At 39.6% G+C, this 23,850-nt stretch overlaps 1 protein-coding gene across 12 annotated transcripts in view; it reads left to right on the forward strand.

The window, feature by feature from the left end:
- The window catches only part of ST3GAL3 (ST3 beta-galactoside alpha-2,3-sialyltransferase 3), a 167,602-nt gene that overhangs the window by 18,460 nt on the left and 125,292 nt on the right, over positions 1-23,850 (forward strand). For 5 of the 12 annotated variants that reach the window (XR_008841038.1, XM_056496999.1, XM_056497002.1 and 2 more), the window contains 2 exons: positions 16,473-16,520; positions 18,279-18,434. The exons of 3 other annotated variants lie outside the window; for them this stretch is intronic. Coding sequence is in view for 6 of the 9 variants with exons in the window: in XM_056496999.1 (XP_056352974.1) it covers positions 16,473-16,520; positions 18,279-18,434 (204 nt within the window). In the remaining 3 variants the exon portion in view is untranslated. The remainder of the gene's footprint in view (positions 1-16,472; positions 16,521-18,278; positions 18,435-23,850) is intronic. 4 more of the 12 variants (XM_056497000.1, XM_056497009.1, XM_056497003.1 and 1 more) reach the window with 3 other exon arrangements.

Here is a 23,850-nt window from a genome sequence, read left to right on the forward strand (position 1 = left end):
TTCAAAGTTGTGTCCTTTGGTCAAAGGCAACTGACTGCTGCATCCCATCATTTCAGAAGAAGCTGAGCTGCATGGAAGTGTCTTATTAACAATATAGTTAAGGACAATGTATTTTGTTCAGTTTCTTTTGGTTTTAAGCTCTGTAGACACTGTCATGTGTCACCCTGCCCTGAAAAGCTTTTGAGATCAGGCAGTAGAGGTTTCTTTTCCATTGCAAGTTGTACAAGTTTGTTTCTTCTCTGTACTGAAGGAGTTATCTTTTCTGGTGTGTTTTTTTTATTTTTTTTTATTTGTTTATTTGTTTTTCTGTAGTTCTGGATTATACTTCAGTGTATTCATTCACAGTTCAATTTTGGCACTGTCATCTTAACCATGTAATCTAGTTAGAGCATTCCTTGCTCTTGTATGTCTTTTCCTCCTTGTGCTTGTTCATACAAGCTGCCTGTGGTGAGATACCTGTGCTTCAAATCACAGCTGGGGGCATTTTTTTCCCCTGTAGTGCTCATACATTTGTGCTTTATCCTCCCTCACATTGCCTTCCACATGAGGGGAGAAACACAGTAGTTCACTCAATTTCTGAGTTTCTCTGCTGCTGAGGATCATCAGTTGGGCCCTGTGAGGGTGGTGTCTCAGGTCCAAAGCTTTTGCTGAAGCTTCACAGTGACCCTGCACTTTTGGCTTTACAGAAATGTTCCAGAAAATGTTACTGTGGTGTTGACTGGGCCTTGTCTTCCTTAGAGGATAGCCTTCAATTAATTCTCTTTTTGCTAATTTTAAAATTATTTTTAAGGCTAAAACTCTTTTTCTAATCACAGAAGAAGACCCTGGGACAATAAATAGATTAACATCATAACCCAAAACCTGGCTCTGTAGTAGGAAGAAACCAACATATCTGGAACATCTTTAAAGGAAGTGAGATGATTAATGAATAAAGCTAGGTAGGTGCTTTTGATGGGTTGAGCATTCTGGTGGTCAGGGCTGGATGTCACCTTATGCAGTGCAGCTTTGGAACAGCAGAGGGTACTGTTGGTGCAAGATAAAAGATCAGGTTTTTCACACTGAGTTTGGAACTATTTTTGCTCCTAATATGTTGTTCATTGGAGCTGTTGACATGTTATTAGTCGTAGTTGGATCACTGCCTCGTCTTCATAGCATGTATTTATGGATTTACCAAGTAGTTTTGTGGAGAATCCCCCAATTAAGTCTGAATGTTTTCTCATTAGTTTTGCTGTCACAAAAAGTCCTTCAAAGGTGTGAGTTCTGATACAGCTTGATTATCCTTCAGCATTGTGGAAGGACTGTTCCTTCTTTGTTCTAGAATGTGGAGTTGATTATGCTGGAACTTCCCTGAGGGTTTTGCTTCTGGATATAAAGTATAAAAAAAAAATCCAGTAAAGGTTTGGGGAAAAAGTTGCAATTATTCCATCTCTTGTTGGACAGCCCTACTCTCTTCCTGTGTTTTATTTACCACATTCTTGCACAGTCTCTGGCTGCTGTTCACCAGAGTTGTGTTTTATTTGAATGTCAACAGGTGGGCTGTTATTTAAGACCCACTTTTAAGGAATGTTACCGATTTGCCAGGGATCATTTCAGTTCTGTGGAAAGGGCCTGAGCTTTCCAAATCTAAGTTTCTGAGAGTACAGTTACACAGTGTGTTGATTTTTGTGGTAAATCTGCTCTAAGTGACAACCTAGTAACATTTTTAAGGACTATTTTTGGTGACTTTTGTCCCATACCTTTTCAGTGATCCAGTTTACCACCTCCCCTCACCCTGTGAGCAGTCATGGCATGGCTGTGCTGGGGCAGTTGTGGTGATGTGCTGGGTCACACAGAGGGGGAAAGTTTCCTAAATTTTGCTTTGCTGCCAAAGTATCCTGTGTGGCCTTGAGATTGGTGTTAGTTTGGGGTTGGAATTGGTGATCCTGATGGAAGTGAGACACCTTCAGTTTGGTCACTGCTATATTCTGACTCTGCTGTAATGTACTTATGCTTATGGAAATGGTTTCAAGCTGAGAATGTAGGTTTGATGAATATTAGGAAGAAGTTATTTACTGTGAGGGGGTGAGGCACTAGAAGAGGGTGCCCAGAGAAGTTGTGGCTGCCTCATTCCTGGAAGTTTTGAAGGCCAGGTTGGACATGGGTTTGAGCAACCTGCTCTAGTGGAAGTTGTCCCTGCCCATGGCAGGGGGTTGGAACAAGATGGTTTTTAAGATCCCTTCCAAACCAAAATATTCCATGGAATTCTGGTACAGGCTTATTTGATATTAAGTTGGCAAGAGGAACTACTTTGTGATGAAGTTTTCTGCTTTGCAAAGTGAGCTAAGTCATGGTGTCAGAGACACCCCTTGTGGGTACAAGATATTGTAGGTATAGTAGCAAACTCATTAAAGCACTTCATGTTCTTCATCATGGCTTGTCCTCATGGATAATTTTACATACTACATTGTACTACAGTATGATTTCTTTGAGAAAAGACCTTATGTAGGCAGGCTTGAAAAAGAAAAAATGTTCATAGGCCACAATAACTGTTTTCCCCATTTGTCTTCGTTCTTCTGCATGTTTCTGGGATGATAGGTAGCTTTTAGTGATGTAATCTTTTGGGAGCAGAAAATGAGCCCTACATGAGATACCTGATAGGGGTAGAGCTACAGTGGAGGAGGAGTGGATAGAAAGGTATTAATGTGCTTTTGGGCTTTGGCTGCAGGAAACATTGCTAGCACTGGCTGTAAGTGTTTTGAAATATCACTCACATTCTTTGTGCTTCAACCCTAACCTTTATTTCTACAGCTTACCTTGAGCCAGCTGTTTCTGTTTGACTGATGGCATGGCAAACAATGCCAGCCTACTGCAAAACAGCAGAAAAACGAAATGGAAAGGCATTTTGCCAGTTTGACCTTTTAGCCAGGGGAGTCCTTGTGGTGGCTCAGAGGAGGGGGCCTAGGGAGAATGGCTGTTTGGGGCTGTGGTGGGAAGCTGTGCCTTCTGTGGCACCACTATGCAAATTTTCACTAGCAGAATGCAGGGCATTAGTAATCCACCTTCTTGAAATCTTCTGAGAGGTGAAATTTGGTGGGGGACTTTGTCAGTGTGGGGCACTTCATTCATGTTGAATGTCTTGAATGACTGCAGAGAAACTGCCCAGATTCTCCTAACTCAATTCCTGGCCAAAACACTCTGGTGTGCACATTGTTTTTAACTGGCTACTCCTGTTGTGAAAGCCAGTAGTAAAACCCAGTTTATTGTGGGTAATAATCATGACCTCAGAAGGATTGTTGGATTTTCACTCCTGGACTCAAATAGTAGCCATTAACAAAATATTTCATTATACTGAGAAGGAAATTCTTTGTAAGTGAACCCTAACCTTGTAGTTATTAGATTTACTGTGCGCTCTATTCAGGATAAATTGAATTCTCACTTTTTTAAGGCATTGTTAAGAATTTTTGCCTGGAATAGTATTAGCAGCAGACTGGAAGGTTTGTCTTTTTTGCAGTTGATTCCTCTGCACTTAATTTGTTCTGAAGCAGTCTCAATTGAGGGGCAGTACTTGCACTAAAATCCTAAGAGCAATACTTATTTAGGACACAAGGGTGTTTCACAGAGTCACAAAATAGTTGTAACCAGGAGGAACCCTCATAGTATAGATGTGTTTTTTTCTTAGGTGTAAACAGAATTTCCTGCTTTTCAGCTTTTTCCCATTGCCTGTTGTCCTTTCACTGGGCACCTCACCTCTGAGCCCATCTCTGCCTCCTTTAATCCTTGCCATCAGGTTATGTTTCTAAGATCCTCCTGAGCCTTCTCTGCTCAAGGCTGAGCAATCCCAGCTCTCAGCCTCCCCTCGTGGCAGATGCTGCAATCCTTTAATCATCTTAGCTCTCTGGACTTGTTCCAGTGTGTCTGTGTGTGGAGGGGAGCCCAGCAGTGCCCCAGCCCTGCAGCAGAGCCCCCCCCAGTGCTGGGCCAGGGGAAGGGTCTCCCATGGGGGCTGTTGGCTGCCTGTGTGACCAGGGCAATGCTGGCTCTGTTCAGCTGCTCCACCCGGATTCCCAGGTCCTTCTCTGCAAAGCTGTTTTCCAGTAGGTTGGCACCCAGCCTGTAGGGCATAGTTATTCCTCTTCAGGAGCAGGACTTTGTATTTTTCTTTGCTGACCTTCATGAGATCTGCCTGCCCATTTCTCCAGGCCTTTTCCATATTTTTTTCTCAGCAGGAGGCCCACATTTTCCCTAGTCTTCTTTTTACTGCTCAATTACTTGTAGGAGCACTTCTTGTCCCTGGCTGTTTCCAGCTCCAGGCAGGATTTGACCTTCCCAAGTCTGTCTTTGCACTCGAGGGCAGTGTCTCTACATTCATCCCCACTCACCTGACCCCACTCCCACCTCTTGTGTGTATTCTTTTTATATTTGAGCATTGTCAAAAGCTCCCTTTTGATCTATGTGGGTCTCTTGGTACCAATGCTTGATTTTCTGCACATTGGCTCTATGGTTCTTGATCGTGGTGGAAGTTGCTCTTCAAAATGAGCAAACTCTCCTGCACCAGTCTTCTCCCAAAGCCCATGTCCTGTGGGTTTTTCTGAAGGTGGTCCCTGAATTCTGCTCTCGTGAAGCCCAAACTTAGGATCCCATAATTTCATTGTTTCCATTGCCTTAGTCCAGACTTAAGGCTTGGCTCCTGGCAACTTTCCTGGCTTTAGTGTCAGCAATCTGCACATGTATTGCAGTTGGCCAGGTTGGTGTTTTAATCTGAACTAGTGTTTGTATCAGATACTCATACCTTGAGTGAACCAGACCAACCAGGTGTGGTTAAGTGCTAAGTGTTCCTGCAAAAGGCTAATTATTTATTTTTTTTTAATGTTCTTGACTTTTATTTACTGATCTATCTGTTCCTTATATACATTGGTCTCATATACCAGTGCTGGTACTGATACCATTAGTGTCTCCCACTCCAATTGCTGGTCACAGATTTACCTTAGAAAAGAACTTCCATGTAGTAAGATGTCATTAAAATTACTCCCTTTCCAGACCCTTTCTCATTCCCTTAATGGGGCTTAAATTTGCACAGTCTGGCCATACCCTGGATTCTTCTGACATCGTGGTATAACCCAAAGCATTTCTTCATGGTAAACCTGCCCTATCCTCCATGTAACCGTAGAAGAAAAACTACACAACTAGCCTAGAAATTATACAGGATGCTCTGTTTGTTGCAGCTTCAAAAATCGCCTCAGTATCCATGTGATCATGAAGTTTTATGTACCATGGGTATGGCCAAGGTACAATGGGATTCTGGCAAGTGACCTATCTGCTTTCTCAGGAGTGGTTTTCTCAGTGGAATTTATGCAATATCTTTCCTCAAGTTCTGCATCTTCTCCCAACACCCCATTATCTGTAAGCAGTGGCTGTACCAGATGATTTTAAAGGAGAGTGGATACACAGCTAAAATGCTGTACCTCAAACAGATCTAGTTAGTATCAAGTATCCTGGTTATCACAGATGGTGAAATGCTGGCAAAAATGCTTGCAAAGTGATTTGGGAAGGCTCTGCTTGCTGTCAGTCACTACTGCCAAATTAGCTTAATTAAAACCAGCTGTGGGAAAGTGATCTGCTGCAACTGATAACTTTATTTCCTTCTCTGAAGTCTTGTGGGCCTGGGTCTGGTGATAACGTGCTGCTTGGATGCAGTGAGGATCTTAAAGTGGTTGCAGTTCTGTTACATATGTGCAATTTTGAAGTTGGCCCTAAATCCTGCTTTTGGCTTGCCTTTCTCCATATGGAGTCCTTGGCCTTGAGATGCTGAGGTTTGTGTATTGCCTTGAATAGCATCTACTATAGTTAGTGTTGCTGTTTCTTGATTTGGTTTGGAGAGTTGGTGGGCATGTTTGTTTTAGTATGGTTTTAAAGGAATGTCAAGGTTATCCAGTCTGAGAAAGTCTTTTTTATTACAGTTTAAAAACCTCATAAAATCTAAGAACCTCTTCTTCCTCAACCAATCCCTGACATTAAAACCTAACAGATTAAGCCATTCAACACAGTTTGCCTTTTCCGAGTGGCCAGCAGGCCTTTGTTTTGTGAACTGCTGTCTCAGGCTTCTGCAATATTCTTTATTTGTAGAATGCCCATTGCTATCTCCCCTTAATCCTTTCCTCTTTTTCCCTATCATCTGTTCAGTTGTGCAGGCAATTTCATAGTCAAATTTAGGGCCAAAAAGTTGCCAACATTGATGACTTGTCACACACCAAGAAAAGGTTTCCATTTCTGAATTGATCCCAGATCTGCCAGCATCAAGCTGTTGGGTTTTTTTGCCAGTCAAATGAAGTTGTGTTAGATGAGGCAGCTGTTTTAGAATAAGCTTAATAAAATGACTGTTGCCTTTTAAAAGGAGTTCTGCTAGTGGAGTAATCCAGAATTAGTGAAACTAAAATTTGTGAATCCCAGTGAGCCAGTGAAATCCTGGCTGGAAGCACACTTCAGCAGGTGGCTGGAAATGCTAATAAGGAGTGGAGTCTGTTGTGGAGTGTTGTGGAAGTTTTGTCTTTCTGAGATTACAGTAGATTTTCTTTGTGGAAATTGAGTTAGGGAGTTGTTCTTGGCATCTCTCAATTTCTGAAGTTTCAGCTTCTGATGAAGTAGAGTTGGCAGTTTCACAGGATCTTCAACAAAAAAAAAAAGGATGCTTCAGTGATGCTGCTATGCTGGATTACTGTTCTTAAGCAAGCTTATCCCTCGTCTCAATATTTTCATCAGAGTAGTCCATTGATGTGGATTGTTGGTTTTGTTTTTTCTTTTTTTTCTGTATTTAGGGTGAGTTTTCTTGCTTAGTTTTTTTCCAGAGGCATTTTGCTTGCTTGTTGCAAAGATGCAAGAGACACTGTGGCTATCCTGAATAGGTCAGCCAATATGTTGGGATGCAGTGTAGTTCTTTGCAGTTCTCTGGTATTTTACTGCCTATTCCAGTTTTGCACACAAGCTTTGTGTCCCTATAACCTTCAGTCTGACAAGGATCTTTCTGATAGAATTTATCCATGGACAGTAGAAGTTCTTGTAGCTGAAGGTGAGACTGGCTTTTTTTTTTTTTTTTTTTTTTTTTTTTTTTTTTTTTTGTTCCCCACTTAGAGTGGCCACTGACTTTTAGTAGGTGCTGACTTTGAAACTATCCTATGAGGTTTTTTTGTTTTTTTTTTTTTTTTTAAGGCTCACTTGCTTTGTGAAACACTTCAGGGAGGTGCTCAGCGTTTAATTCCATTGATCCTAGATTGGAACCAGTGTTTCTTCTTATTTAACCTTCTGGGTGTTATTTTAGTTATTTTAATGCTTTTTTTGGTTGATTGTTTTTTTTCTTTTTCCTCACTGGCTTGTTTCTCTGCCAAGTGCTAATTTAAAGGGATTCATTGTATTTTTCTATGTGGTGTGATAGGAGGAACACTTTTCCTTTAGATTGTCTCCAGCTGTATTTGTCCAGGGGCTGGGTGGTGTGTGTGGTGATCAACTTCCACTCCTGCAGCTGCTATTTCAATAAGTTTTTCGTTGTCCTGAAATTCCTGCACATGGAAATGAGGCACTACTGACAGCATTTATTACATCCCTGGGTTATTTTCCTTATATTTTGGTGAGCTTTTTTTAAAATTCAAATCAAACACTTCTGTAAAAGAAAGTAATAGGAATTGAGAATATATGCACTGTTCAGTTACTGTGACTTTTGTTTTGGAGGCTTTTTTTTAGTTTGTCTTTTACCTCTGAATATAGGCATTTTTGTAGTTAAGTAGATACTCTGGGAACACCTTTATTTCAGATTTGCTTGTGTCAGTGTTTGGTTTAGGATGTGAAGGCTTTTGTGTAGACCTAATGCCCTTTGTAGACCAGTTTGTGTGTCAGTAAGGTAAAGACAAGTTGCTCCTCAAGTCAGTCAGCCTGGGCAGAACTTATGGTCCATATCTTTCTATGCCCACTACCTATAAAATCACATATGGTGTAGCCTCTTTCAAATCAAAGTTTTAGTTTGGAAGTTATAGCATATTTTAGAAACTTACTAAGTTTTAGGATTTGATGGGCCAGAAATCTCTTCAAATTTTGGAATCAGTTGTGTGATGCTGTTCAAAGTTAAACAAATTCCCACAAACTTCCCCCTGGCCCCAAACTGCAAAACACATTGAGTGAAAAATGGATCCAGCAGACTTTCTGTTCAGCATCACCTTTGATGTTAACGAATGATCTAGGTGCTTGCAGTGCAAAAGAAATTCAAACATCATTTTCTGACAAGATGCTGCTGAAATACTTGTATTCAGAGGATGTTTTATGCTCATACCTCGTACCTTACTCCTTCCTGTGGTTTGTTTGTGCTCCAGGCAGACAGAGAGATGACAAATCTCACTGTAAAGCTCTGTGTAGGACTTTGTTGGCAGTTATTGTGGTAGTTGGGCCAGATGTTGTGTGCTTTAAGGTTTTGGGAAGCTTCTGACCACTGGCTAAATATCAGAAGTTGTAGATCATTTTCAAACAAACTCAAGAATGAGAATTTCCTGATGGAAGTATTTTTATTCCTGCTTTTCAGAAAAGAGGGGTTCCAGAGAGTTAGTTCAGGAAAGGACCGAGTTTTTGCATGTGAGGGAAAGGGAGGAAAAAATAATTGAGTGGTTCCAGTAGGCATAAAATGAAGACCAATCTATTAAAAGAGTTGTCCTGATTGTCATTGATTATGTGTCAATATCTTTATTTATGTAAACCAGAAAATAATGTGCATCAGCCTTCCAGAATTCTCTGACAGTTGTGAGTATAAGTAAGTTTGAGACACAAACTGTGTTTTATTAAGGTAAAAGCCCATGTCCATATTTAGAAAAAGTGCTACAAGACTAAAGCAATTTATTTCAAATTATAAATGCTTTGTGTTTTATAGTACCTAAGCTAACAATATATACTTTTTTGCAATATGAAAATACAGAATTAATTTTCTTGTGCTGTGTAATTCCCCAACTGCCAGTACCCATTTTCTGTCTTGCCACATAGATTGTTATCTTCAAAGAGAGAAATTGTAGTATTTTTTGATTTATTGCATGTTCCTCTATGGAATTTAGGAGTATGACTGACTTTGTGCTACAGTAATAATGGAAACCAAAATATGAGGCTTAGTTTAGGAGATAATGAACTCCTTAAAATACTGAGAATCTGTTTGGAATTAGCTAAAAGATTTCTCTCAAGAAAAGAGCCTCTTGGATACCCGCTTTATCAATAAAGTTTGGCCTGGGTGTTTTTGTGACTTTATGGTAGTTCTGTACCTTCTCTAGAGTTGTGTTCCTCACAGCCAAGTATATCCTCATTGAATGCCTGCAGTACCTTGATCTCTTCTCCTTTGTCTCTGGGAGCTGTCCATCTCTCTTCTGGAAGGTGCAAGGTAAGAAGCAGGGTGCTGTTGGCCTTTCCTGGACATGGAAGAGCTGCATGTCCTGATGCTCAGTGAAGCACCGTGCTGGTCGTGGCTCTGTGAAGTTATGTAGTAGATCCAAATAAATACTGATCTTATGAGCAAAACATACCAGCCCTTCCTGCCACCAAACTGTTATTTGGGCGCTGCTGAAGACAAATACAATGTAATATCCTTCTGAAACATTTGCCAGCTGGCGCAGGACACCACATCTTTTCATTCCATTCATTCATTGCAGAATAAAGAAAATTGGCATGCTCAGACCATTTTAAAAATACATCTGTTCAGAGAATGGGTGTTGTTTCTTCAGTTCATTTACCACTTCATAACAAATGTCCTGATGAAAAAGGAGCAATGCACAAATAGCAAGTGTAAAAAGGTTGGTTAGGTTCCATGAAATTAATAAAAATTGCCTAAAGAAATATTACTACATCTCTCAAGTTCAGTATCAGTAAAGGAGCTGTATATTCAATTAAATGACAGGAAATTGAGAGGTGACAGAAAATTACTTTTCTGTTTATAGTGTAACCAGTAGACCTTGATGCCACATTAAATTCTCCAGTCAAGTGATAACACTTTGCTATATCCATTCTTAGCTCTCAAGCCTTTTATCCAAGGGTCTTTGGAAAAAATCAGATTGTTTATTTTTTGGATGAGAAACAAATTAATCAAAGGACTTGTTCAGGGCTGCATGGGTTATAGCAAAATTACGCCTGTTGACTGTGGTTTAGTTTGCAGAGACTCGCTCAGAGCCAGCTGTGCCTGCTCTCCCTGCAGCTGAGCTTGTGCTGAGCCCAGTGTGCTTCCCAGTGTGGAGCCTCCCTGGCTCAGGCTGAGGCACAAAAGGACCTCATGTCCGACAGAGTGGATGGCCAAGGAATTTGGGTTCAGATCTAAGCTTGGCTGTGAAGTCAGCTGTCAGTAAAATGGGTGTTTTGGGTCAGCCACAAAAATGGAGAGAGAATCTATGGGGCCTTCTTTAGTAGTGTGCTTTGTAAATGAGGATGATATTTAAAGAGACAGTGGCTAGAGCAACAGTGCAGAAGCTTTTTAATTTTACAATGCATAAGTGAATTGCTGTTAAGAATGAGGTATTTCCATTATTATGATAACTCAATGATGTGTGCTCTCAAATGAAGGTGAATCTTCCCTTACAGGTACGTTATGGGAATCAAACATCGTCCTATTCCCACATCTCCCTACCCAAATAAGTATAGCCAGGTGGCACACAGGACAGGCATTCAACTTTAGTGCAGCTGTGTTTTAAGACAATTTATTAAACCAGAGTTTGTTGGAAATGTTTTTTTACAATCAGATGTTTCCTGTTGCTGAAGATGTGTCCCGTTGCTGAATGACTTTTCTCTTTCTATAAAGGGACTAAGTTTTGAACATTGAACCTGGGTCTCCTATCAGCTGCAGACAGCACTGGACTGGAACTGCATCTGTTTTGCTTGCCAAAACTTGCAGTCCCTTTATTTGCTGCTATTAGCTCTCACATCTGTGATTAGGAATTGTGCCTGTGCTCTGTATGTGACATCTTTATATGTAATTTCACATCTTTGATATTGAAAATGTTAGAGGTATGCTGCTCAAACAATACACTTGAGATCATAACTCCATGTGTATGGCATCTAAACATGGGAGCACTAGTGACTGTTTTTGACAGACTACATGTGCAGGAACTGAGATTACCAGTAGGAGTGGTATTATATGTTTCCTTTGACCTTCACTGATGCTGGAGGTTAGGCAATGTATTAATTAGTGCCTTAAGTTTTAAATGATAAATATGAGTCACTTGGAACATCCTTGAACTGTGGTACAATAGATACTATTGTAGTGACCAGTGCCCTTAACAAAGAGCTATCTCACTATGTTCAAAACAAAGGTGTCAAGTAGGAAAATCCTTGGTACTATAGAAGAAAGAGCTTAGGAAAGCAAAATAGACCATGTTGGGGGAATGGGGAGCTAAACATTAAGGCAAAAGTAGGACGATTAATAAGTTAGTAGGATGGCATTTGTCATTAAACCGAGCAAATTACTTAGCTCTTCCCTAAATCCATCTTCAGTGTGCAAAGAGATGTGTTAGGAAGTAAAGGTTGCCCTGTCAAGGAATTTTTGAGTGTGGGCAGTTATGTTTTACTGAATCTCTGAGGAAGGATATTCATGCTTTAGATATCAAAGTGAGATATCTAAGAACTGAAATTATTCAGTTCCCTTCAATTCTTTGGATGTAAGAATTATCCAATATGTTGCATAGTCATGATAAGAGAGGGTCTTATTCAAAATATTTTTTCTTTGGGGTGGATGATGTTCTAAGACAGGTCTTCTAGCCAAATGAATCCTGACAGTAGAATGCATTTTGAGGGTGCACTGCTTTTTTGAGCTTTGTTTCCTGACTAGATGAAACATAAGAATAGTTTTTGTTGCTATTGATCTCTTTGTTAGCAAGCTATGAAGAGTTTCATGCATTAAATGTTCCTTTTCTGGTATGTCACATTCCAGAATATTGATCTCAAACAGAAAATGAATTTTAGCAGCTATTGGCATGTTTGATCCTATAGTTTTCGGTACTCAGCAGAAAAAGGGAGACAGATGAATGACAGACCCTTAAGGATGTTCTTCTAATTCTGTGATAAAAATGAAGCACCTAATTTTTTTCTTTTCATTCTGACTCTGAATTAAAATTTTGTTAGGTAATATTACTGCAGTTGCCATCCCCAGGCCAGCTGATGGAGCTCTGCAGGATATCTGGTATCTGATCAAGCTCTGGAGGTATAAATTTCATTAAAAGTTATTAAATATAGGTTGTAGTTCTATAGAGGAATCCATCAGAGTATCTAAAGAGCAGGGGTATGGAATGAGAGACATTGGTTATGCATTTAAGAAAGCAATACAGACCTCAGAGCTTGAGTCTGAGTAAGGATGTGCCAAATCACAGCCTTGTGTTGTGATGTATTCTTGTATTCCCTGTTTGGCTTGGCCTGTGCACTGTATTGCTGTAATGGTATGTGGTATTGAGGCTGTGTTAAGCCTTTATTATTAAACTCTTATAACTCCAGTGGGACTGACAGTTTGTGGTTTCTCAGGACAACTTCCAAAGCAGCACGCAATCATGTTGTTTTTCTTGGGGAAGTTATTTTATTGCCGAAGTCTGGCTTTGCTTTTTTTTTTTTTTTTTTTCTTTTTTTTTTTTTTTTTCCTTTTTTTTTTTTTTTTTCTTTTCTTTTCTTTTGGAAAGCCCAAAACAATCCCCCCCTCAAAAAAACAGATAAGAGAAGTTATTGGTTCAGCTTCTTTGGTTTCCAATATGTTGAGGCAAATATCTACAAATCCTTGCAGGGAGAGTCTGTAAAACACAATAAAAAGTTAGTGGCTTCTCGGAGGGACTTGCTATAAAAATCTTAACTGAAATTTTGTAACAGCACTTTGGTAAACATACAGTTTATATACAGTTCTTGTTTGAATGTGGATTATATTTGCTGTTCTCATTATGTGTTGTCACTGCTTGTTTTTTGGTTTGTATATTGCATTTTCTTCAATGATGAAATCAAAGCAAGAACAGTATTTGTACTGGAAGTGAATCCATGTATTTGCTCCTACATGATTTTAAGAACTTGATGCAACTGGGCTTTTAAGAGTTGTTTCCATACACCTCTTCAGTGCAGTACCCATATTGAATGTTTATCTAATGATGTGCATGGAGTATGAAACTTAAGATGTTTTTCAGCTTTGTTTGTTTGTCTCCTATAAATCTGCAGTTTGTTGGTCAGGATCATCACTCATTGGTAAGATCCAAATCTTCGTTTATTTTTCTGTACAGAAACTAGAGTACTGGAAAAGATTCAGCAATCTGTTACAAGTAGCAGTTAAATACTTGTCTGGTGTCCAGAAATGCCCCGGGCTAAAGTGCACAATATATGCAGCAAGATGGATGATTTAATTTGCCTATCTGGGGAGCAGGGGAGTGTGGTGCACAGTTATCCAGGCTCTGAGAAAGGTAGGGGGTTAGCAACACTTGAATTGCATCCCTTGCCTTGAAATACAATCAGTCCACATACCTGGATGTCTTAGCTGGACTGTGGTGTAAGTGCTGCAATAAATGTAGTCATCGCAGATTTGCAGGTGGGTTTGTTTGTTAGAGGTTTAGTTGTTGGTTTTTTTTGTTGTTGTTGTTTTGGTTTGTTTTTTTTTTTTCCAGAAGAGATCTGTGCAAGTCTAGTTGTGCTACCTTAAAGATAGCTCTGGGTCCTGTATGGAGCATTGTTGGAACTGAGTTTAAATTTGTATGTGAGTAGCATTGAGGGTCTTTGCAGAGTCTGTCTTCGAGCTCATTGTTCCTGAATGAAATGAGGTGCTTGTGTTGGTTTTGCAGCAATGGAGCAGGGTCTCATACAACACTCCTCCACTCCACAGGGGCTGTGATGGAGAGCATTTGGGCAGCCCTGCATAGCCCTGTTCAGTGGGGGATGATGGAGCAGATTTGTATATTGGTCCAATTTGAGATGCTCTCACTGGATGGTGGGAGTGAGGGGAAAGTGACCCAGAGCATAGGTCCCAATGCAACTTTAGGTTAAAGTTGACATAAAGTGACCCAAAGCCACTTTGCAATCTGCCTGGTGATGTCTCAGCCGTCATTATTCCTGGCGCTGAGTGCCTTCTAAATTGAGTGAGTGCTTGTGCTGTCTTTGCTTCTTCTGATGGATTGGATAAGATCCAGAATTACATTTGGATTTGGCTGTATCTTGTTGTTTGGGGTTTTTTTTCCTTTTCTTTTTTAAGCTGCTAGAGCAGCTTAAAAAAAGATTGCAGTTAACATGAAAACAGATGTAAAAGACTGGCACTGTGGTGTGTGCAGCCTTAAGCTGTACATATTGGCAAGTTACTGTGTGTCAGATTTCATGATTTAGGCATAAAGGCTGCCCTTCAGTTAAGACAGGAGGAAAAATGTTTAAGCTTCTTTATGGAAATAGGTATCTCAAAGGTTGGGGACTGGTCCTTCAGGCACAAACACTTCCTGGCACCTAAAGCAGAGATGCCTGTAAGTGGGTATGTTTTACATTGTGTCTTAATAAGGTTTGAAAGATAAAGCCTTTGAAGATTGCCTTTGAAAGGTAGAGCATGCTCCGGGGCTTGGGGAAAGGCACTGGGCACAGACAGAACTGTGACTTTGTCTCAGCAAAAAAGACCCCCTAGAAAGTGAGGGGGATTTTGAACTGAGTGATGACTGGAAGAGATTTGAAACTCGAAGCAAAGAAACTTTTCTTCTCTTATGTTTATGGAATCAGAACTCAGTGTTTTTACAAGTAAATCTGGCTTGCTTCAAACATTTGCCTATCTCCATCAACTTCTGACAGAAATAACCTGTAGCTCTGAATTTGGATGTGAGTAGTTATTTGGGTAGAAGAAAGGTGACATCTTTTCAGCTTTCTTCAGGTTTATCGTTTCTTCACTTTTGGAGTGCTAATACCAGAAAGAAAAACAGTGTTTTAATAAAGATCCATGTTTTATGAAATTACTTCTGGAGATTGAGGGGAAGTTGGCTATAATACAGGTTATTCACAGTGAATTTGATTAGTTGAAACTAACAGTAGCGTGAAGGACTGGATTGGAAAAGGGAGCTCTTAATCTGCTTGTAAATTGTTTTTTTATGTGGGGAAGATAATGTTCTCAGTTAAGGGAATGAAACATTATACTATTTTTGTGGGTCGCAATAATGTTATTAATTTGGTGCTTGCAGTGCTTTTCAGCCATTCTTAGATAAGCCTTAATATTTCATGTGCAGTGTTTGAACACAAAATATATTTCAGAAAAATTAACAGCTTTTAAATTTGACATTAACTACAAAGCAATACTTCATGTTGATAAAAATCTCAACAGTTTTGTAAAAGTAGAACCCCACAGAGATACTTTAAAATTGATGGCAAATGAAGTTAAAGCAGTTAAAATGAATTAAACTCCTTGCTATTTAGAATAATATAATGATGTCTGAATTTTATTCCCAAAAGAGGAAATACAGTTGTTAAGTCCAGATGGGCTTTTATTTTTATTGGAGTAAGTTTTGAGACTAATATCTTCTTTTTAATTTTTTTAATGTTACTTCCATAGTGCTGGATCTGAGACAACACAGACCTTCTTTTTCTAAATTCTTTTTAACCCAGTCAAATTAACAGTCCTTTATTAAAACAACAGTGTTCTTTTTGAAAATTAGTTTTTTTGCGTTTTTGAGAGTTGGAAAATAAGCACCAGGAAATGTAAAATAGAGAGAAGCCAAGGGCTCAGTCCTGTGTTGTTATTTTCAGCTCTAAGATGGTAACTGCCAGTGCCTGTAATTGTAGCCTGCCTAAATTTCAGTGGATGCAGCAGGAGGTAAACCACAGTTGAAGCAAAGGGTGCCCCATCATATGAGTAAGTGACTAAAAGTGTCAGGCATTAATTGGTGAGCAAGAGTTGTCACTGCTGTCATGGATAAAAGCATTGTTATTGCCAGATGGAAAAATAAAAGGGTATAAAGTAGAGAGGTTATATTTTCTTGATGATTAGCACAGGTACTGCATATAGTGCAAAGGTGAAAAGATATTGATGAATTGAAATGCATTGAGATGGAAGCCACTCCTGTGAGTAAAGATGTGGGAAACATGATGAGCATAGAGTGCAAGGAGCACAAAGTGCTTGGCTTAGCAAACTGCGTCAGGGAAGAACTGATCATAACAGGTGAGTCCCCTAAGTGGGGACAAAATATTGGGACTACATTTGGTAAGAAAAGACTGTCTAGGCAGCAGTCAAAGCGTGTTATGAGTCAGGTGACCAAGTTTATTAGACATAAAATGAAATTATTTTCAATGAATTAAAGCTACTTCATTGGTTAATGACACTGTGATTTATTGTATACTTCATTGTTCTGCCTTTGCTAGGTGCCTTGTTGTTTTGTCTGGTTGGTGAAGAAGTTGTTCTGCTTCCTGGCAGAAGGGAGCACAAGGAATTGCTTAATCAAAACAACAAAAAAATGTTACAGCAAGAAATGGTGCTGAAAAAAAGGGGGAAATGAACTTGTACTCTTGTGTTACAGATTCAGTGGTTCTTTCCTTTGACTCCGTTGGACGTACAATAGGCTCAGGTACAACATTGCCTTCTTCTCTATCTCCCACCTCATGACAAGGCTTCTACTTAATTGGACATGGTAGCCATGTTGGGAGGCAGGACACTGAGTCAGACTTCTGTGGGAATCACCCATCTAGCCAAAGGGTAAATAGGTCCTTTCCTAAGTGCAGTGGGAGTTTTAAGAGCCTTAGTATGACACGAGGATTAACCTGCAGGACTCTTCCCTTACCCAGCGAGGAAACGACCTGGACACGTGTTGATGATGCAGTTTGTGCTTCTCTTCTCATGTGAAAGGCATTAAGGTGATGTCACACACCAGCTGAAGAAAAACTGTTTCATGCTACTAGGATAGTTTCCCAGCTAAACAAACAGTTGAGTTATTTGGGGAAAGACATTAGGAATGCTTCCAGGAAGAAGGAGAAAGAGTCGTAACTAAACCAATAGGGCTGGAAACTTTTTTTTTTTTGGGTGGAGATTAACCAGCATTGTTGAAGCCCAGGGCAAATCCTTCGCAATCTCATTTAGTTTGGAACCTAAGCATGACCTAGAATTAAACTGCTGAACCAGAAATTAAAAATTCTTTTGTGTTGGGGACACTTCACTAGATAAGTAACTCTCTATTTGGCTGTGTGTAATGTGCAAGCTGCAGCCAAGCCATGCTGTGGTGAGCATGATACTTGATGCAGTTAAGTTTACAGTGTGTGTATAATGATATATGAAGTGCAAGGGAAGAGCTAACAATTGCTCTTATAACTTTAAACCCCTTAGCACTTAAATGATGGGGATATCTATTGCCTTTCACAAAAGACAAAACCTTTGCTTGGATTTTTAAAATTTTATCTTGCTTGCCAGCCTTTCCTCTTAGGTTGATAGGGGGAACATGCTGCCTTCCAACATAGCACCTGTCTTCTGCCCGCACAGTTTGAGAGAGAGCCTGCTGCCTGACACTAACATCAAAGCTTGAACACAAATCTGATTTACTAACCAACCCCTGAACTAGTGGTAGTAACTTACTTTGTTTAAAACACCTCAAAGTTTTTCTACTTTTCCTGTATCTCCTCTAAAACTTGTATCTGGAAACAGATCTATTCTTAGTGCATGATTTGATGTGGGAGTATCTCTAGGGTGCCAAATGGATATGTTGTTGTGTATATGGGGGGGGAAGAAACCCTCTGTTAATTCTCTCTTACTAATTAGTGTGTCATAACAGAAGTGCGTTGTTGCCTGCCCTCCAGTACTGAGTGGTGGTCTCTTCAGTCTGCAGAAGTAGGAGGAAGTTGCATAGGTTTGAGATATGCTTGCTTGAATTTTAATCACAGATTTTGTATCTATGGAGTTAACCATAAATGTTTCTACCAATAGGAAAGTAAACTTAGTGATGAAAAACAGTTCAACTATTCTGTGTCTTTTGGAGTTCTGTTAATATGGGGGGTGGGAGACAGGCTCATGTGAGCCATTGGACTGCCTGTGTCTATTTTAAAAGCACTGGTCTTTGTTTTGTTTGCATTTTACAGCTCAAGCTTGGATTGGTTAGGAATTGAGACAGAAGGACTTGATCTTTGTAAACCCTTTCACTGCAAAAAGGCTGACTTCCTTCATTAAAGAAAACTCATGTATTTGTGAAAGGAAGCTCAGAAATGTCCAAGAAACCTGTATGTTTATTGCTCTTGTGTTTAGTGCTTTGCACTTACTGTGCTGCAGACTTCACCTTGCTCTGAACTGGTATGTGTAATAAGATGTGAAGATGTGTGATGTCTGTCCTACTGAGGGATAGCTTTCCTTGTTGAACAGGAAGGAGAGAGAGAAAAACTGTGGCTATTGTGCTTCCGCTGTCCATCCCATCTCACCTTGCTGCAGATCCAGGAAAAGACAGAGCCCAGAAAGAACCCACAGAAACCATGGCAGCTCCAGGCCCAGCCATTCCCAGTAGGTGATGTTTCAGCTAAAGTTATATGCTTTGAAACATAAAATTACATACGCCTTTTTCTTTATTAGTCAAAACCAGCTGAGAATAATAGTCTCCCTGTTAAGATTTCATTCTGCTTAAAACTGGTACTTATATTTGCATATTAAACTGCTTAGAAGTGCTCTTTGGTACTTGTTAATCATGCCATATGAAGGGCAATGTCTTGTTGCAGCTTCTGTATAATACTTGAATTGACTGTTTGTCCTTATCTTGGCTTTCCCCATAACTTTGTCCCACATGCAAGTCTCAGTTTTCAGAAATGCTGGAAATCTGTCCTTATGCAACTCAGATTAATGGCACTGTCTAGGTTTTTCTGGATAAAATTTCTGAACTGAGTGTTCAGAAGTTCATCTGGCTATGGAGTTTTAATATAATGGGTCATAGGAGATTATTGGGTAGAGGGCATGTGAGCCAAATGTGCTTTGAGTGAGGCTGAACCATGAGGTTCATGTTGTGGTCCAGTCTTCACAAGTCCAGATGTTTTTGTAATTCTCTTCATGGCTGTCTGTTCCCTTGAGAGATAAAGCTTGAGCAGCTGAGATAAGTGTTTGATGTGATGTCTAGGCCAGTGTTTCAGCTGCAACCATTTCAGAAAGAAGGGTGTCATGCTCTGAAGTTGGGGAAACAATCAGGACACAGGGTGTTTGAGGAGACCTAGGTTTTATTCACTTGCCGTAGACAGCTAGTGCTCCTTTTATTTTTTTTCTTTCCTCTCTAGTTGCTTTGTTTTACTTTGTTGCTACTAAATCAAACATTGGACCTTGAAAGTTAGATTTATACCCCTGCTATTTTTGTTCAAGACTTTTTCCTACCTCCTGTGTCTGACAGCAAGCTAAATTTTTCTTCTCTAAGCCTTGGATAGGAGTGCACTGGGTATGCAAGTTTCCCAGATGCTACTGTGCTTGAAACTCTGAAAATACTGAATACCTTTGGGCTGTAGGCTTCTGCTCTTGTTAGACATGTTTGATTGCAGTACTGACCACTGATTCATAGCAGATGTTCTCACTGCAGGCTTAAAAGATGCTAGTTCCAACATTACAAGCAGCCAAGTGTTATCTAGGTCTTGCTCAAATTATTTGCATGTATTAACTCTTCTGGATTTCCAAACTTTGGTTTAGAGTAGTGTATCTGCTGCAGTTCATGTGCTTGTGAAAGCCCACATGCAAGACCATGCATCCAAATGTTGAGTTCACACTGATGGTGGAGTAATCATCTGAGACTTTAAATCTCTGCTTATTTAGGAGTTTGCTGTTAATAGTTCCTTAAGTCAAAGTCCATAAATGTTTTGGGAAAAGCTGTGAGAACTATGAAGGAAATTTTCTCTTTTGTTCAGCTGCTGAAGATGCTCAGATAACCATTTTGTGAAGGGTGAGAATAACCCTATGTCTGTCCTACCAGATACAACTCCAGAGTGAATTTGGTGACTACTTGCCTATGTTTTGGTTGGAGGGTGGTATGGATGGAGGCCAGGAATAGATATGCAACTGAATGAGGTATCAAATGGATAGAGCAGTGATAGATTCCTAGGATAAGAGAAGAACGCTGGTGACTTGCAGAAGATTCTGTGCTGTTTATTTGGTTTCTCAATGATACTGTGATGTCTACAGCTGCCAACTCTGATATTTCTTGGATTTTCAGATCAGTGGTAATTAACTTTAGATGTTCTTGGTTGGAGGAAAGCAACTTTAATTAATGCTTGGAGCTGAAGTGGTTCTAGCATGTTGGGGTTTTTCAACCAAATTGCATTTCTGTCTTAGCACTATGTGATAGTTATGCAAAAGGAGAGATGAACTTGCTATGTTGTATATTTCTTCATTCCTGTAAGGCAGAAGTTAAAAAGGGACATACATGTATTTTCTTTGCTGGTTTTAGTGGCTTATTTTCTGCAAAAATACTTTTCTCTTTTCATTTTTGATTAATAAAGTTCTACTTCATTCTTTATTTTTTCCGAGTGTAGACTGTGGGAGCTGCTTGAATCTTTGCCAGTGACTGTCATGAAGCAGTTTCATAGTCCTTGTGTGACTTTGCCAGTGTGTTCAGTATCATCATCTGTCTTCTTATTAATGCTGTATTCTTCCAGTTGAAAATACAACTGTGAATGAGTTGAGGTGCAAATGTCAAGAAGTGGCTTAATGAATGCCTCAAAATAAAAATATTTCAGTGTGATTTTTCTCTCTCATGTGACTTCTCTCTGCATCAAATCAGCACATCTTGTCACTAAACACCAATATAAATTACTGTTTTGTTAATCATGTTCTTGACTTTTATTAGGAAATATGATAAAATTCAAAGAATAAAGAGTATGTTGGGAGACTCAGTAAGGCAGCATTAACTCCATTTGCCAAGTGGACTTACGGCAGTAAATAGTACAACTGTTCAGCAAAGGCTGTAGTCTGGTTGAAACAGATGACTTCCTGGGAAAAGCAAAAGGGCATATGCAGATCATAGGAGAAAACTTTTCATCTTCCTATCAGAGACTTTCCTAAATTCAGCTTTAAGCAGTCAGTTGATTTTCTACCATTGGAGGTTGCTATAGTTTTATTAGGATATGTAGATGTAGATTGGTGGGGTAAGCTTCTGGTGCTGGGCTGCAAGGTCTTAGCTTGGCAGATGTCACTTCTACTTCTTCTGTATATTGTTATAGAGCAGGGAAAGGCACCAGGGACAGGGCTTTGTCAGTTTTCTTGGTGTTTTCCTTGATGTCACTTGGCAACCTGGAGAAGAAGCTTGGTAAATGTGTGTGTGAAAGCATAAGTGGGGATGAGGAGGATACTGAAACAGACCTTCATGCAGGACTGTGCTGAGGAGCTCAGGTGGCCTCAGCTTTACCACTTCTAAACTTGCCTTTGCAGTCTTTTTTATTCCCTGGTTATTTAGATAGAAGATAATGCTTTCATCAGTAAATTCCATCTCTGAAGAGGTTAAAGTGAAAATCCTAAGGAAAGGATGCAACATTAAGTCTTTGTTTTTCCAGTGCTTTGATTGTTGCCCAGTAATCCTGACTGGTATTTTTTTAACCCTGGAATAAAAGCTTTCTTTTGTCTTTCTCAGTTGATCCATTTAACATTACTTTTTTTCATTAATTCTTTCTTCTCTCTTGAGTTCCAGCAGAATTGTTTTACATCGGCTGAATTTTTATAGCTGTTCATATGTGTTTTCTTAGTCCAAGGTGAATGTCATGTGTTTGGCCTTTTTCATTGCAGAGTAAGTCATTTTACCTGTGGCCTTTGCTGCAGATGCACAGCTTGCATGTGAATAGTGACCAAGGCTTGGCTCAATTGGATCCTCAGCTCTGCAGAGACCACGTTGCACTGGACAGGATGAAATGTATCAGGGTGGTCTGAGCATCCTTGATAGGACTTCTCTCTTGACAATCATGCTGATTTCTTTGACAAACACAAACATTTTGAATAAAATAGCGAAATTGAATCTTCTGCCTTCCCTCTTGTACTTGCAATTACCAGTTAAACACAGAGCTAGAACTGCATACAGCCTGTCTTTAAAAAAAAAGTTTAATTTTCTATTTCTACAGGCAGGGTTATTGGTACTGTGCTTCTGAGTAGCTAGCTGCTTAAAGGGTTAATACTCAAGTCATCAGTGAAATTGGTTACAGGTAGTTTGAATGGATAAAACCACTAGGCCAAGTTAATTCCTGGACTGTTGATTTCACATTAGTAGCATAAGGGGAAATTTTTGCCCATTTTGCTTCTATATAGCTATATTGGTTGCAGATGCAAAAGGCAACTTGAATATTTGCTAGATACTGTACACTGGGCTTTATGGCTTCCTGGGTGATCTGCATGGAGTTTTCACACATGAGACAATGCATCTCTCACTTGTAGCCTGGTAGCTGGATTTCTGTTGGATTCTTTGGAGGAATTTCCATGCTAATGCCAACATTGAATTTGGCACAGGATTTACATAATTTATAGAAATTGCTATGCTTGGCTCTATTTCTGTTCATGTAATCCCAATTACATGCTTTATTATGAAATTGTTGTCAGTTCTTAGATTCTTATTCAGCTCTGATCTTTCTGGAAATGGAGAAATACATTTTGGCTTTGACCTAAGATGACATCTTGTTCTTATGAGGCATGATGAAACTTTCATTTCTATCACAGCAGCATGTGATAGACATTCATTTCCAGGGTAATAATAATGCTGACTTCCAAAAGTGCCCATGAGTTTGAGATGGCCCATGGTGAGGGCAGCATTTCTCTGCCTGCAGTAGCTTGCACATCTCAGCTGCCAATGAGAGGAAGGGGCATGGATGCTTCTGGTTTGATATTGCAGCCTGAAACTACAGTTACACCCTATGGAAAATCAAGGACACATCTGGTTTGAAACCAGAAATGTTGTGTTGTTTTGTAATACCTTGTTTTTTTATGTGTGTGTTGCAAGGTAATTGACATACATAAAGTAATTTTTTTTAAAATTATATCTGTCAGTAATGATCAGTGAACATCAAATCTTAAAGCCTAGGGAAGGTGAAATGCTTGTGACAAATAGAAGATGAATCTTGTGAAACACTGCAGTGGAGGTCTGTCCATTGTGTTTAGCTCATGTCTGTGTTCTGGTACTTTGGTTGTAAAGCTAATGAAGTGCTGAGTTAATAGAAAGTCCAGGATGTTGTTGTAGTTATGAGGTGATAAATCTCTTATTGCATTTCCTCTTTTGTATTTCCTGTTGAGAAGAAGGGAATGTTGGTTTGAATGAGATAAGACTGATGACAGATGGGTCAGTGTCTGTAGATTTTTTTTTTTTTTTAAAAAGAGTTATTTAAAAAAAAACTTTGTGGCTGTTTGCTTTGTACAGATGTTGGTTTTTGGGAGTCAGAAGGGTTAATAAAAATTGAAGGCATGTTTCTTTTTACAGAATGGATACCTTCCTATGCACAATCCCACAGGCAGAGGAGGTGAGGTTGTACAGGACATAATTTCTTGTAGGAGGAATAAACTGGGAAGAAATTATGAAGAAAGCAGCACATGGGGGAAACAGAACTGTCAGTATGTGGAAAGTGGGGGAGTGATGCACAGGTGGAGTGGGGATGGTGGGTGTCACTCGGGTGCTGGCAGGGAACAGACAGTATGTGCCAATATCAAGCGTGCACGTGTTCTGCAGCTTCTGTTACCTAAGTGATGTCAAATAGAATACTTCCCTTGGCTCAGGAATTGAATCTTAATGGGATTGAAACCAATGACACAGTTTACATTGACCTATCTGGTGCAATTGTTGTGTCTGAGGTATGTGCTTAGGCTTTGCTGTTCTGCCAGTAAAGGAATGTGAAAAGCTTGTGATCTTTGGAGGTAAACTACTGCACCAGAAATTCTAAGAGTGTCTCATAAGAAAATTAATCTTGTATTTCCAATGAGCTCTTTCT

The sequence above is a fragment of the Oenanthe melanoleuca genome, chromosome 8 (genome assembly GCF_029582105.1).
Source record: "Oenanthe melanoleuca isolate GR-GAL-2019-014 chromosome 8, OMel1.0, whole genome shotgun sequence".
NCBI classification, from domain to species: domain Eukaryota; kingdom Metazoa; phylum Chordata; class Aves; order Passeriformes; family Muscicapidae; genus Oenanthe; species Oenanthe melanoleuca.